The 14,807-nt window shown below is 30.4% G+C and overlaps 1 protein-coding gene and 1 long non-coding RNA gene across 3 annotated transcripts; one reads left to right on the top strand and one right to left on the bottom strand.

The window, feature by feature from the left end:
* Positions 1-1,053: 1,053 nt before the first annotated feature.
* On the bottom strand, positions 1,054-3,496 carry LOC137806958 (uncharacterized). Its single transcript, XR_011080455.1, has 2 exons — positions 1,495-3,496; positions 1,054-1,421 (listed from the first exon to the last, which is right to left on the bottom strand). It is a non-coding gene; the product is annotated as an uncharacterized lncRNA (long non-coding RNA).
* Positions 3,497-10,437: 6,941 nt separating this feature from the next.
* LOC137806959 (vesicle-associated protein 1-2-like) lies at positions 10,438-14,807 on the top strand. Of its 2 annotated transcripts, XM_068607362.1 has the most exons (9): positions 10,438-10,591; positions 10,755-10,843; positions 10,954-11,024; positions 11,363-11,444; positions 11,536-11,651; positions 12,131-12,310; positions 12,567-12,761; positions 13,135-13,212; positions 14,488-14,807. In XM_068607362.1, exons 2-9 carry the CDS (start codon positions 10,795-10,797, stop codon positions 14,599-14,601), a joined length of 885 nt encoding a protein of 294 aa, XP_068463463.1. In that variant the 5' UTR covers positions 10,438-10,591; positions 10,755-10,794; the 3' UTR covers positions 14,602-14,807. The 2 variants fall into 2 exon arrangements, with proteins under 2 accessions (XP_068463463.1, XP_068463462.1); XM_068607361.1 differs by having other exon boundaries at positions 10,588-10,843.

The following is a 14,807-nucleotide window of genomic DNA, read 5'->3' on the forward strand; positions in this document are numbered from 1 at the left end:
AGTGAAACAATATGATATTTTCTTTTCACAATGGTTGGTGTGAAAAGTAACAACCTTAGCTGAGGCCTAATAGAGTTAGGATCCATCATTATGATATTCTTGTAAGGCTAATTCTCCCTGCACCATATCAATTCCAAAATGCACCCAACATAAATTTTAAAACTCCAAAGTGTCCTTGTCATCTTTATTTTTAAAAAAAGTTGCAGAGGAGGTGTTCTCCTATGGTGGAGGCATTTTGAGTGGAGGTGGTGGTGGTGTAGTGGTGGAGTGAAGTCATTACTCTTAAGTGTAGTGCAATTATTTGTTGAGGTAAGCAAAATCGTTTTCATGTGCCTTTTCAGTTGTCAATGGAGGTTTTATTGGGTATCGGGATCTGAAACTTTGCCTATGGATGAAGAAATTCAAAAGTATATATTGTGTACTTCAGATATCCAAATATGGAATGAGGTCATTAGCTTCCAGATGTTTGTGTCTAGAAGATCACTTCTTGTTGTCCAGATAAGCTTCCAGATGACCATATCCGGAAGTGACATATTAGTTTCAGATTTGCAAATCTGGAACTTCGTGATTTGGGTCATGGATATGAATATCCGGAAGGCAAAAGTTGTTGATATTTTTTTTTATGCAATAGTGCCAATGGATATCGTGGATTCATACATGGGAATTTCATGGGAGATTGATGTGTGGGATAGATTAGATGATGTTGATATGGAACAATCAATATTTTATAACGCGTTACATAATGAGCATAGGGCACATGAGCGTAGTGAGACGTTTACTACAAATGAGGTAAGGTAAAATTTACGTGGGTGAATTGTAGTTTATGAATGATATATAAATGTGGCATATGTTATTGTAGGTATTTCATAATCAAGATGAGTTGTTAGAGTGGGCGAGAAGTGTTGGTTATAGTTACAGATTTGTTATTGTTATATTAAGGTCAAATACATAGACGAGGCACCGAGAAAGAGTGATGTACATATTATTAGGTTGTGAGAAAGGAGATAAACACAAACAATATAAGAAAAATGTAGATATCATTCGAAGTGGAGCTAAGAAATGTGAGTGTCCTATCAAATTGTGAGGCAAACCGGTAAAAGGTGGTGAAGGGTGGATGATTGAATATAAACAAAAATACACTTAAGCATAAACCTATTGACATTAAAACAAAATTAAGTCATAGTTCAAGTTCAAACAAGAATGTTCACGGATGAAAATATTACAACAATTACAATTGCCCTAATACAACAATTATCAATCATTCTTACGTGAATGCCTCCTGCCATACACAACTTTATCATTCGTCGCTCCTCGTGCTAACATCAAGGTTGCTTGAGTTGCTTTCCACACAAGGTTGTCTTCACCGAATCATCATAATTAAGTAATGGTTGCAATGTTTGTGTAATTCTACGACAAATTCCCTACAACCATGAATGTCATAATATTAGACAAAAATCAACACAAATAAAAATATTATTAATGATTCATACATACCAGAGTATGATGTTCAGGATGTGTCTCCTGAGGATGCATTGCAATTGGTCTGTGGGCAGGTACTTTCAAGGGTATCACTCCAGGACGGTCATCCTTAGGCATGTCAATGACATATGGATGTGAGATCGATCAAAACCACTAAATATAATGTTGAACGCATGCACCAAAATAAGGTGTTACGTCCATATCCTATATGACATAATCATTTAAATGTAACCATCGTTTATCTACTTCATTTGAAATGAGATCATCATCTTTAACTACAGATGGGTGTCGAGGGATCATCTGCACATATCCATGTTGACGGATAACACATTCTGGCAAGTGCAATTGTCTCCAACTTTCAAACCTCATATAACTTGAGAATAAGGATATCCACTCAAATGGACGTTCTTTTCTATGCTCGTTGTATGGGAAAAACTGAATGCATGGTAGTATGATTGTATTTAGTTGCAACCGCACAACTGCAACTGAAGTAACTTTTCCTGGTTCATACATCCTACAACGGGGTTCCTCTTCATAATACTGAGATCGTACACGTCTCATGCATATAGACGAGAAATGCTCATAAATCCAACCTTGCAACAAAGTCACATAACCAACTAGTTGTCTAGTCTTTGCGGAGCTACAATCTCCTAACTGCTCATACATGTGGGTTAACGCAACTGTCGTCCAAGTATATCCCCCAATCAGCCTCAAATCGACAAAAAACCCCAGGTATATCACACTGAATGAAGTAGCACTCTTGTCAGTGAAGACAGTGCAACCAACAAGGTGAAGCAAATAAGCTCTGGTAGTTACAACTCATTGCCTCCTTGAGCATGCGTCCTCGTACATATCTTTCAACCAACTAAGGCACACATGAGCTCTTCGGCAGTGTCGTGTCTCTTCATTTGCTACTCCACGGTCAATACGTGGGGATTCTACCAACACGTCATTTGCCCCATATGCATCTGAGGTCTGGTGCGTACAAAATTGGCCAACAATGGGTAGATGCAACAAATTTGACACATCATTAAGAGTGATGGTCATCTCTCCAATAGGTAAATGAAATGTGTTTGTCTTTGCATGCTACCTCTCTATTAATGCACAAAGCAATCATTTGTCTAAATTCTCATAACTTGCATGAACGAGACCACCTAAGCCATACATGTCTACTGCAACCTCTATGCGCTCATGTGGTGCTCCTAACTTATTCACCTTTCTTCCATGAGAAACGACCTTAAGCTAACCTGCTCTTACAATAATCAACAAATATCATCAACAAATACATACATAACACACTCAATTAATGTTCATTACTTACTAAATCATCCCATAACTGTCTCACCACATGTTCTTCATAATTAATCAGTAATGACGTATCCATTGACCCTTCTGGATAACCTTCATCATCAATTTTCACTTCTTCTTGTTCAATATTCTCTTCAAAGTCCTCATTTGCAACTAAATTACTAGGAACACCACACTTTTTTCTCATAGATGCAGTTGGTCACATGCGGTCCACATTAGAAAATTTTCATCCTCTAGTCCTTATCATGTTCCTAATCATAAAATGGCCTCAAATGAAAAAAATAAAACACACACACCCACAAATGACTTCTGAATTACCATATCCAGAAGTACTTCCAGATTTATGCATCCGGAACACCATTAACGTCCAAATTTCTATATCCATGACAGTTACGAATATCCAAATCCAAAAGCAATCGATTCTTCTTTGTACTTCCGGACAACACCATTTGGGAAACTTCCATATCCCTATTCAGGTTAGAAAAACCAATTCTAGATATACTTACTATTCAGGTTAGAAACTTCCATTTGGGACAATACCATTTGGGAAGTCGCCAGTTTCACGAAAACTAACCTTCTTCCCGGATGAGCATTGCCTTCTCTAATGATCACAACCAACCAACGCTATATTCTCTCGTGCACACTTTTTCTCTATCGACAACTCTTTCTTTTTGCGTGTTGTCGCGGTGCTCAAGGATTGGGATTGAATGCGTGAGTGAAGTGTACCTCAATAAACCTCAAGTAATGTTTTAAATTAATAAGGGTAAAACAGACTTTTTCATATCCATGTGTTGGATACATAATTGATCTACTGCGAGATTGCTTCCTTATCCAATATTTTTTAACTTGCACATGTCTTATGTGAAATGATAAAAATATTTCTTTTAGTTTTTAAACAAGAGAGGAATGCAAATCAAAATGCATTCCATATTTTGGAGTACATTTAACGATTTTGATTCTGAAACACTTTATGGATTTAGGAATTTTTTCCAGAATATGTTTTTGAAAATACGTTTCTGGAAAAAAATTTAGAATATATTTTATTCCAAATTTTTCAAAATAAAATTTTGGTTTCATATGCTATTTCAAAATTTCATTTGCAGAATAGATTTTCTATTTTCGATTTTTTTTTTTCAAAATATATTTTTTAATTCTAAATTTTCAATTCTTAATTGAACAGTTTTAAAAATTCAAAAAATTGATTAGGTTGTGTTTTATACCAAACGCATAAAAAACTTCTTAGATTACATATATAAATAAGTTTTAGAATAATCTATATCAAAAATACATTTTAAATTTATTATTCATAAAAACTTTAGAATAATCAATATAATAATATATTTTAAATTTATTGATTATAAAAACTTTAGAATGATTTATTTAAGAATATATTTCAAATTTAATATTTTTGAAAACTTATAATTGTTGTCTTTCGTAATTTTTGCATTTAATTCAACTTTTTGTTAAGAATATATCTAACAAATATAAAAGTGATAAGCGATTCTATTTGGTTCGGTTTTGATATAAAAAAAATCAAATTAAACTAGGTTTAAATTGGTTTTGCGATTATTAATTTGTAGATTTTGATTTATTTTTAAGTGTATAAATATTTTTTCACATTTAATTTTTTTGCATGATTTAAATAATCTAATAACATGTAAATGTTTCCTTTAAAAATAAAAAGTTTATGTTATAATAATTAATTATAATGAAAGCTATAAAAAAATTAGAGAAAAGAGACAATTCAATGAGGAATATAAGGAAGCTAAAATATGAATTAAGTAAGGTATATTAGTTTTTCCTTCGTCAGTGAAATAGTAGAAAATTTAGTAAAATTTAAATAATTAATTTCATTTTTATTTCCCCAATTTCAAAGTGTTAAACAATAAATCGAACTAATTGATAAAAAAAAATTAATATTAATTGGTCGTCAAAATTTTGAAACATTTTTTTTTTACCTTAAATGGATCTAAGATGGTTAAAAGTAATATGAAAAACTTGCATTATTAAGTGTGACACAACGTAATATTTTTTGTGTAAAGGTTAGTGTAATTGTCTTTTGAAGGTTTATTTACCTTTTGTTTTATGTAAAATTATAAGGGTGACTTCTACTTTCTTAATAAGCATAATTGGACTATTTAATGAAATTTTCCATGGTCACTTTTGTTTTAGTTACAATCCAATTAATTAATATTGTGTTTAAATATTTTAAACTTTAATTTTCACAGAGTTCAGTTAATGAGAAAAACTAAAGAATATGCGAATAAGAAATTCGCTAAATGAATTTAGCTAAAACAAAAGAAAATTATTTTGCAAAAAAGTTAACTAAGCAAATTTGATTTAGCTCAAGTAATTTTATGGAAGTAAATCTGAGCAACTTAAGTTTTGAAGATTTACTCAAAAAGTTACAATTTATTGAGTAAAATTATAAAAATGCAAACTCCTTTGTTTAAAAAAAACACAAATAAATTTCTTTTGAAATCTTTATGGGTTATCTTTGTAGTTAATTTAAAATAAATATTTATTCATTGATTATTTTTATTCATGTCCTTAAAGTTTTTTTCTTTAATGATTATAAAAAATATATTTTGGATTAAATAATAGAATAATTGATTTTAAACAAATAATATTAATATGCAAAATGAAAATAACTATACGTATATTAGAAAGGATTAGTATAAAAGTATAACGAGTTTAAATGACATGTTATATGAATATTTTATTAGTCAAGTTGAAAAGTTTATTAATAGAATTAATTGTCCAAGGTTTAGTTTATAAAAATTAGTGTCTCTTTAAAATTATTTTTCTCAATTATTGATAGGTTGATTACATGCATATGTTTGCTTTTAAAGTTTGATGTGGAAAGATAATCTGAGTTAATCTAGAATTGTAATGATATTTTTAGTTTGATGATTAAGATTATTTGTAAGTAAATTTCTCGCGTTAAAATTATAACTTGTTAACTTTTGACTTTGAGTAATTAGATTTTTAAGTAAGGAAAATTGTTCTTAATGATATTTTGATGGTTAATTTGGACTAGTATTTTTGGTATAACCATTGTTATGATACACAATTCAATTTTTCATTTTTAGATAACTTGAAAAATGGTATTGTTGTATGTTGAATTGTAGTTTTTCCCTTAAAATAATTTTAAAAGTAAGTTGATTCATTGATTGTATTTTATGAGAAAAATGTTATACATTAAAGTAAGATTGTTGCTTTAAGTTATAATGGTTGAATTAAGAGTTTTAAGTTATAGATAATTGATTTGGAGTAGTTTGAACTTTTTTTTTATTGTTGCAACGTTGATGTGATAGAAAACTTTGCAAGTTCATATTTTTTTAGTTGAGGTTTTTTCAAGAATTGAGTTTTTAACCATGATTTCATAGATACATTTAATTTTTCAAAAGTAAACTATGCACAATTTTAAGAATTCTATATGAATGGATATAATAATAAGTTTGAATGATCCAAATCAAGTTGGAATGAGTGGAGTATGGTGATTGAGCAAATCATAGTTGTATTGAACCATCTTGAATTTGTTTAAAACATTGCATATGTTACAATGAAAGTGGTAAATTTATGCAATTGTTTTGGTTCTGTTGTATGAGTACCTCATATGATATTTATGTTAAAACGAAATTGAAATTAGGAGTTGAGTTTCTCTCAAAGATACTTATATTTAAGTAAGAACAACATTGCTCTAGTGAAATTAAGAGTAGAAGTTTGAGTTGGTCTAGAGTCAATTTTCGCTCTAATGATGAAACTTTTGCTTTGGTGACAAAATTTTTGCTCAAGCTAACAAGCTGAAACTTTTGTTTTGGTGACAAAATTCTTGTTTTGTGCATTAAATATTTTGAGTAACATACCAAATTAATAATTTAAATACAATAATCAATCAATTAGTGTTTCAACAATATAAAAATACTATTTTAACACTCTTCTTATTTTTTATTATTAGAATTAGAAAAATATAATGTTTTCAAAATTTATAACATTAATTAAACTCTTAGATAAATATTAATTGTATTTATTATTTTGTGTATATATTGATAAAAAAAAATAAGATAATAGTTTCAGATGGTGATGATAGTAACATTAATAATGATATTAATATTGCATACAACAGTTAAAAAAAACATAAGAATGAAACAGAGTAAGATAAATGTACTGAGAATTATAAAATGGTGGTGAAACTAATATCAAGAATTATGAAAATAATAATAATTGTTATAATGATGATAGCAATGAGAGTAAAAATTTAAAGACAGAAGTAGATGATAGTAGGAAGGTAGGCATTAGTTGGTGTATCTATTTTTCTCCCATCTCTTGTTTTTCAAATTAACATTCAAATACAAAATAGTAGTTGCCAGCTACCATTCTCCAAATAATTAATCTTTGTCTCAAAATATGTACTATAAGCATTATGTGACATTCTCTCAGAATTTGCATCATACATGTTCAAATTCATGTTTATGCACCAAACAACTTTTGTCTCACAATTCGTTGCTACTTTCTAAAACATGATTTGGAAAAAAGTCATTAAAGTCATAACTAAAACAAATCAATTAATAGTCGATTAGCTGTCATACTGCCCACAATTTCAAAACGGAATAAACAAAAAGTAACTAAGCATCTACCTTTTTATAATTTAAATTATTTAAATGGCAATAAGTTAATTATAATTTAAAATATTAAAAAATGAAAAACTTATGAAGTGATTTATGAGTCTTGATTGATGTGATGAATATTTGATATTATAGACAAAAATAAATTTAAATATAAAAAAGTTAGTTTTGAAAGAAGGTGGTAGTAAATGATGGGGTTCGTGTGTATGGTTGCAGTGGAGCAAGGTGAGTCTGGCAGAGGCTGACATCGTAGGACTCGTCGAGCAAGGATTCTCTTGGAACTATGTGCTGTGTTCCTTTTTCTTCTAAACACCAATTAAAAAAATTATTTTAATCTTTTCAAAAATCAAAATATATTTTAAATAAAAATAATAAAATTTATAAATCTAACAGTAAATAAGTATATTTATTCCCTCATTATCATTATTAATCTAATCTTTGATTCTATAATACTTCATAAAGTTTATTTATTTGTTTATTATTTTTTAGTTATGTAAATTAGTAATTTTATATTTCAATTTAACTATTTTGAACAATGAGTAGGTGATTTAAATGTTTTAATAAAATATATGTATGTTAGAGCATCAAAATAAAATATTATTATGAAATAATTAGTTTTTAATTAACTTATTTTGAATCAATTAGTACAATAAATTACAAAATAAAGTCACCATATTCTTTGGGTCAACTATATGGGTGTGACAATTAGTAGAAACAAATATAAAGCCCAATTTTAGTCTTCATCATTTTCGTCAAGCACAAAGCAAGCCGAAGAAGAAAATTTTCTACGACTTTCATTCATATATTTCACAACCTTAATACAACGTTATTTAGAACCAATTTGTTCTTATCTCACCATTTCTCTTGGTAATTTACGACCAGTAAATTGGCACAGAGAAGGTACACTTTTTTTACTCTTTCCAAATTCTACGATTGTGTTTATTGGTTAAAGCTATTTAAAACATGAAAACAGATTTTTCAAAAATAATAATATTTGAAATCTTTTGATATCTGTAAAAGTAAATGTTATTAGAATAAAAAATATGTAAAGATTTTAAAATAATGGATCACTGATGTTATATTCAGTATTTAAAATATAGATCTATATACATGATTAAACTAAATATGAATTCTTAATCCATTTTAAATACGAATTCATATACATTTTGAAGTTAAAATAATTTTAAATAGTTTTTTGTTTATTTAAAAAAAATATACACGTATCTTGATAAAATCAAATTATAAAAACTTATTATCAATATTTTAATAGATTCAACTATTAAATTATATTATCACATCATTATGATTATTCATATTAAATTATAGGTTTAATTACCTTTTTCGTCCCTATATTTATAGTCAATAGTCAATTTGGTACACTGGTTTTTAAAAAATTCAATTTGGTCCCTAAGTTTTTTAAAATGTATTTAAAATGGTCCTTTCTGTTAAATATCACCAAACGGCGTTAAGTGGATTGTGCTTACATTACTTTGGTGAATTTTGAATTAGGGTTTAGGTTATTCAAATTGGGGATTTCGAATTTCTGATTTAGGGTTTCTGATACGAGGATTGCTCCCCTGGTTGGATTTTGTGGTACGCTTCCCTGCTTCGATTCCATTCGGAGGTGTGCTCCCCTCATTCGATTCTGTGGTGCGATCGTGAGTTACGATGGTGAGCTGTGTTCCCATGGTCGATTTGGAGGAACGATTATGTGGTGCGGTCCAGAGGTGGTGAAGGGGCAGCGACTGCGAATGAGGGGAGCACACCTCCGAATGGAATTGAAGCAGGAAGCGCACCATAGAATCCAACCAGGGGAGCAATCCTCGTATTAGAAACCCTAAATTAGAAATTCGAAATCCCTAATTTGAATAACCTAAATCCTAATTCAGTATTCACTAAAGTAATGTAAGCACCATCCACGTAACTTACACGTGTATGCCACATAAGCACCACTTAACGATGTTTGGTGATATTTAACAGAAAGAACCATTTTGAATATATTTTAAAAAACTTAGGAACCAAATTGAATTTTTTAAAAACCACCGTATCAAATTGACTATTGACTATAAATATAAGGACGAAAAAGGTAATTAAACCTAAATTATAATAGTAAGATTTATTTTCATATATTATTATCTGAAAAAATTTCAATTTAACTGTTAAATTAAAAAAAAAGCATAATTGAATTAAATGATACACAGCAATGACAACTAGAAAACCCCTGGGCAAAGAAATCCCATGTGATCTCCTCCAGAAGTGGCAGTTTAGTGTTCTTCATGTTACAGAGGAATCTGATATTCATACTCACCAACCTCACATGCATTCTACCATATATATACATATATAAAATTATATTTGCAATAAAGATTATATTAATGAAAATTAAGACTAGAGCTTCATAACTTTTTATGACATTTTTATCTATTGATTCAAGAGACTGAATATGCAAGTAAACTTCATTTTTCGCGTGATTACATAAAAAAAAAAGATTGTTTTTCAAACTTTCCATTTATAACCATGAATGTAATGATCATGAATTTGTTTTTTGGCATGTTTTGATGGTTAACATTTAAAGCTCTTGAAAACGATTCATTGTTTTTTGGCATGTTTTCAGAAAATATACATGTTAGTTAAGCGTAGTAAATAATTATTTGAATTAAGGTAATTAGATTATTTTTAATTAAGTGAATAACTAAATTAAATAGAAGATGGGAAGATGAAATGGAACTCTTTTTATATGGTTAAAAGTTTAGATTACACGTATCGCATTTTTGGTAATAATTATTATAGTATTTATGTTGCATGTAAATTATTTAATTACATTTAGGTACTAGTAATTAATGATTATGAATAGTGAGATGTTAGAATGAATTAACTGAAAAGAGAATTGAGTATTAAAAAAAAAGGAGAAAAGGAATTGGTAGGACTGCAGAGAGTGGGTGGGGCCCACTTCCGTAACTGACGATGCCAACCATCCCATTCCAAAGTAACAACTCAACTTATGGCAACACAACAACGCTTCTTTCTTCTATTTCTTTCACTTTTCTCTTCTTTTTATTTCATTCACCACCAACTACTCTTCTTCTTCTTTCGATTAGGGTTCTATTCTATTATATTCTTTATTCTTCGCGCATTCTCATTTTGCAGAACACGCCATATCCAAAAATATTGAAAATGTAATAGCCGTTGTGCTTAACACCTGCAAATCTAGATTTCTGCTATAACTCAATATACTTCAAAACTCATTTTTCTGTTGTGAGCCAATCTTTGATAACTACCATTCTTTTTATATAGTTATAGCTTTATTTACTCACTTAAAGTAGTTAATTCGTCCATTAGCTCAATCATCTCGGACGGAACAGCACCCATCCAACCAACCATGGCTACAGAGCTTCTTCAAATCGATCCGCCGGAGCTCCGATTCGTTTGTAAGTATCTCGTTTTTACTTCCTCTTTTGAATTCAAAATATTGGCATGTCTTTAAGCGTAATTTGCAACGATCACACCACACTGTGGTTTCTCTTCTTTTTTCTGTTAGTCGAATTGAAGAAACAAAGTTCATCTCTGGTTCAACTTGGGAACAGGACCGATCATTATATTGCCTTTAAGGTACCGTTCATTTCCCCTCTTTTCTTTTCATTCCATTCCCTTTTTTCATTTGGTTAGTAATAATGTGAGTCTGAGTCAAACTTTCGTTAGAAATGTTAAGTTGAGGAACGTATATGAGGAAGAATGCCCACGATTTCATTTGGCTTACCTTAAAGTTTTAGTTTGTTTATGTGGACCGACTCATGCTATATCGATGTTGATTTTTTCCGGTATCCCTTAAAAGAGCCATCACATTTGTATTTGTATCTAATAACAAGCAAAGCCAAATGAATCAAATGCCAATGTCAGCGCAAGAATAACAAAATATGTATCTATAATTCACCAGTCTCTGCTCGCAGGTTAAAACAACGTCACCTAAGAAATATTGTGTCAGACCCAATATTGGCATCATCAAGCCCAACGAAAAATGTGATTTTACTGGTATTTTCCCGTTATTATCAATACAATTTTTAACGCGCACGCATATGCTTGTATGGTTTCTGTATTTTATTGTGATGTGTGTTGGATGCAGTTACTATGCAAGCTCAGCGCATTGCACCGCCTGATATGCAGTGCAAAGACAAATTTCTGATTCAGACCACCGTTGCCCCGTTTGGAGCCACGGAAGAGGACATCACGTATAATATGGTGAGGTTATATTGTTTATGGAAGATTTTTGGTAGACAACCCCTTTCGATGTAGACACCACGAGAGAGATTACAAGATAGGAAATTCATAGATGTGACGTGATAGGAGTTGTGAAGAGAGAGTAAGAGATGAGGGGTCTCATATCAACTCCCAAATGGAATGACATGAGGTGAAAGAGAGAAAGAAAATTTGATAAATGTTATGCATTAAAAAAATTGATAAGAACAAAATGAGGTGAGAATTGGATGAATTTGTATGTGTATAGTACTGACATTCAAAAGGGGGAGATACCATAGGAGTGTCAATAAACCAGAGTTCATTGTTTATCTATCTATTTTCTCCATGTTTTGAGATGCCAGTAATATGTGAAGGACAGAGATCTAATTCAACGGTTCAACTCGTTTTTGTTATTTTTTTTTTCTTTTAAAATATTGCTTTTTAAGTAGGCTGATCGATTATAAACCCTTCTCTATCGACAGTTTGTAAAAGACAGTGGAAGGCTTATTGAGGAGAAGAAACTAAGAGTAGTCCTCATCAGCCCATCATCTTCTCCGGTGTTGCTTCCAGTAAATGGTGATATGAAGCTTGATACATCCAAAGAAATTGATGTGCAAAAAGATAGGGTGCTCAGTGGAGTTGAAAACATACCTCCTCGCACAGTGAGCTCCTCCTTTCTATTATTCCTATTTGAACTTCAATTTCTCTCTATTTCTATCGAGTTGCTTTCATCCTGAAGATACAATATCTATTCTTTTTGGGGAAATATTGTAGACTTGTCATAGTGTACTATGAATAACAATGTTAATTTGTGTGAACCAATTGCTATAATTTTGATTCAACATGATGGTAGTTTTCTGTTCCACATCCCTTGATGTATAATAACTTTCTCTGCCATTTATTATTTTCATGTATCAGGTTCCTGAGGAAGTTAAAGGTTTGGAGCCAATCAAGGAGACTAAGGAGGATAGAGCAGAAGGGAATACAGTCCCAATACAAACTGAGAATGTGGGTGACATGAAGGCAGCAAAAGACGACGTGCAGTTGAGTTTGGATAACGAATCTGAGGAATTGAAGTCAAAGCTTGGTATAATGGATTCAAAACTAAGAGAGGTTAGAGATCATGATAAAACTTTAGATCTGGATAAATGTTTTCGTAAACACTATAAAAAAAATGAAAATAAACTTTTCTCAATTTGAAATTAGTCTATGCATAAATTATTTTTTTTAGAAAAGTCAATATAAAAAAATTCATTTAATTAATTTATGCATAAATTAAATTTAACTATCGGAAAAGATCATTTTATTTATTTTTCTTATAAATATTTGTAGAAAAAATAATTAAATGGGAATTACACAATAATTATTTGTTTTTAAGGTATCTAATATATGATTAACTGTTCTGGTTACTAAATAGGAACCACTCTTAATTTTTTTTTTAACTTCAAAAATGAAAGCAATCAACAAATGTTTAGAATCTTTGCAGGTTACGGGAATCATCATTAAGCTGAATGAGGAGAGGCGTAGGAATACTGAAGAAAAAGACTCTCTTAAGAAAGAATTGGTACGGTTTTTTTTTCCTTGTCATAAGTCTATTTATCCATGAACTTGTCTATGTCCAAGTAGGGTAATTTAATTTACCTATTTTAAACTGATAGTTAACAAACATCCCCAATCACTTGGAGGGAGAGAACCCAACACTTAAATCACACCAATCATACTATAATCACCCAAGTCTTTAACCCTCTCTAAGTAATCCTTTCCCAGACATAGAAAACCAGTTTCGATACTTGATAACTACTCAAGCATTTAGAGAACTCATCTCTCTAAAGTTAAATATTAAGGGGGAGAGCCAAACACTTTACTCCATGGACCAGTTCATACTATTTGACATGAGACTTAGACATTTGGAATACCTAAGCCCCTATCGATAATTATATCGAGCTATTGTACTATTACCCAATCCTACTCCAACTTGCATAATATATTATTTATATTTTATAGCTAGAATTACAAGTCCGTAATTTATTTTATTAAGCTAAAGAATTTTATCTAGTGAAATTTGATTTTCTTTTGAATATTTTCTTCATTTAAACTACATATTCTAGTTTTAATAGGAACTCTTTTTATTTGTTTTTTCCATCATTAATATTAGTGTGTTTTATTAGTTTGTGAATCAAATGCAGAAGAGCTAGACTTTATTCAGATTAACTGAAAATGTAGATTAAGAAGCATAAAGTATCTACTGAATAAGGAATTAGGTGTATAGAAATTGTCACTGTTATTCATTCGAATATTATTTTACAAAGCCTAGCTATTATCACCCCTACTTTCCAAATTTATATTTCATGTCTATAACCTACCTTCTATTATCTTCCTCTGTTCTAATTTGCAACTATCCGACTATTCATACGCTTTTTTGGACCTACTAAGTCTGCTGGAGGGATGCAATTACTTTTTGACCTCTATGGTTTCTTCATGATAGAGGTGTTGAAAATTTCTAGAATGTCCTTGTTTGGATTGTGAAATTTGAAGATATGTTATCGATTATAGTATTTAGTATTATACAGACTAGAATGTAATTTGGGATTATAATACATTTTAAATTTTTTTGATTATGTGTTATCAATTATGAGTTGTTATTAATGGGATAACCATTTAAATTTTCTGATTAATGGTACCGTGCTCTGATTCTTATTCTCCATTATTTACATGCCAGCAATGGGGTTTGTTATGAATTTGACGTCTCTTTAAAGCAAAGCAAGAAATGCAATGCAGTGTTGTGACGTTAATAATTGACTTTTGAATATCTGATATAAAAAATTTCATGTTTTGCTAGGAGTTGTTGAAGAGGGAAATAAACAAGAAAAGAACTCAGGGTGGGTTTCCATTTCTGTTTGTTTGCATGGTCGCTCTGATCAGCGTGGCAGTTGGATATTATATTCATTCTTAAGGGACTGAGTGTATAGGAGGATAGCAGACGTTCAAAAGTCTGGATTTCTGATGACTGAGATAGAGGATGGTTCATTTGTTTATTGTGATGATTTCCACATATAGAAAGCTTTGTGAATTGGTGTGAACTAAGCCTTAATAGTGTTGTTATAAGCAGCATTCTGATATTTTTTAGTAAAAACATATGCTGTGGAGTATTTACATTTT

This window comes from Phaseolus vulgaris, chromosome 3 (genome assembly GCF_000499845.2).
Source record: "Phaseolus vulgaris cultivar G19833 chromosome 3, P. vulgaris v2.0, whole genome shotgun sequence".
Classification (NCBI taxonomy): Eukaryota; Viridiplantae; Streptophyta; class Magnoliopsida; order Fabales; family Fabaceae; genus Phaseolus; species Phaseolus vulgaris.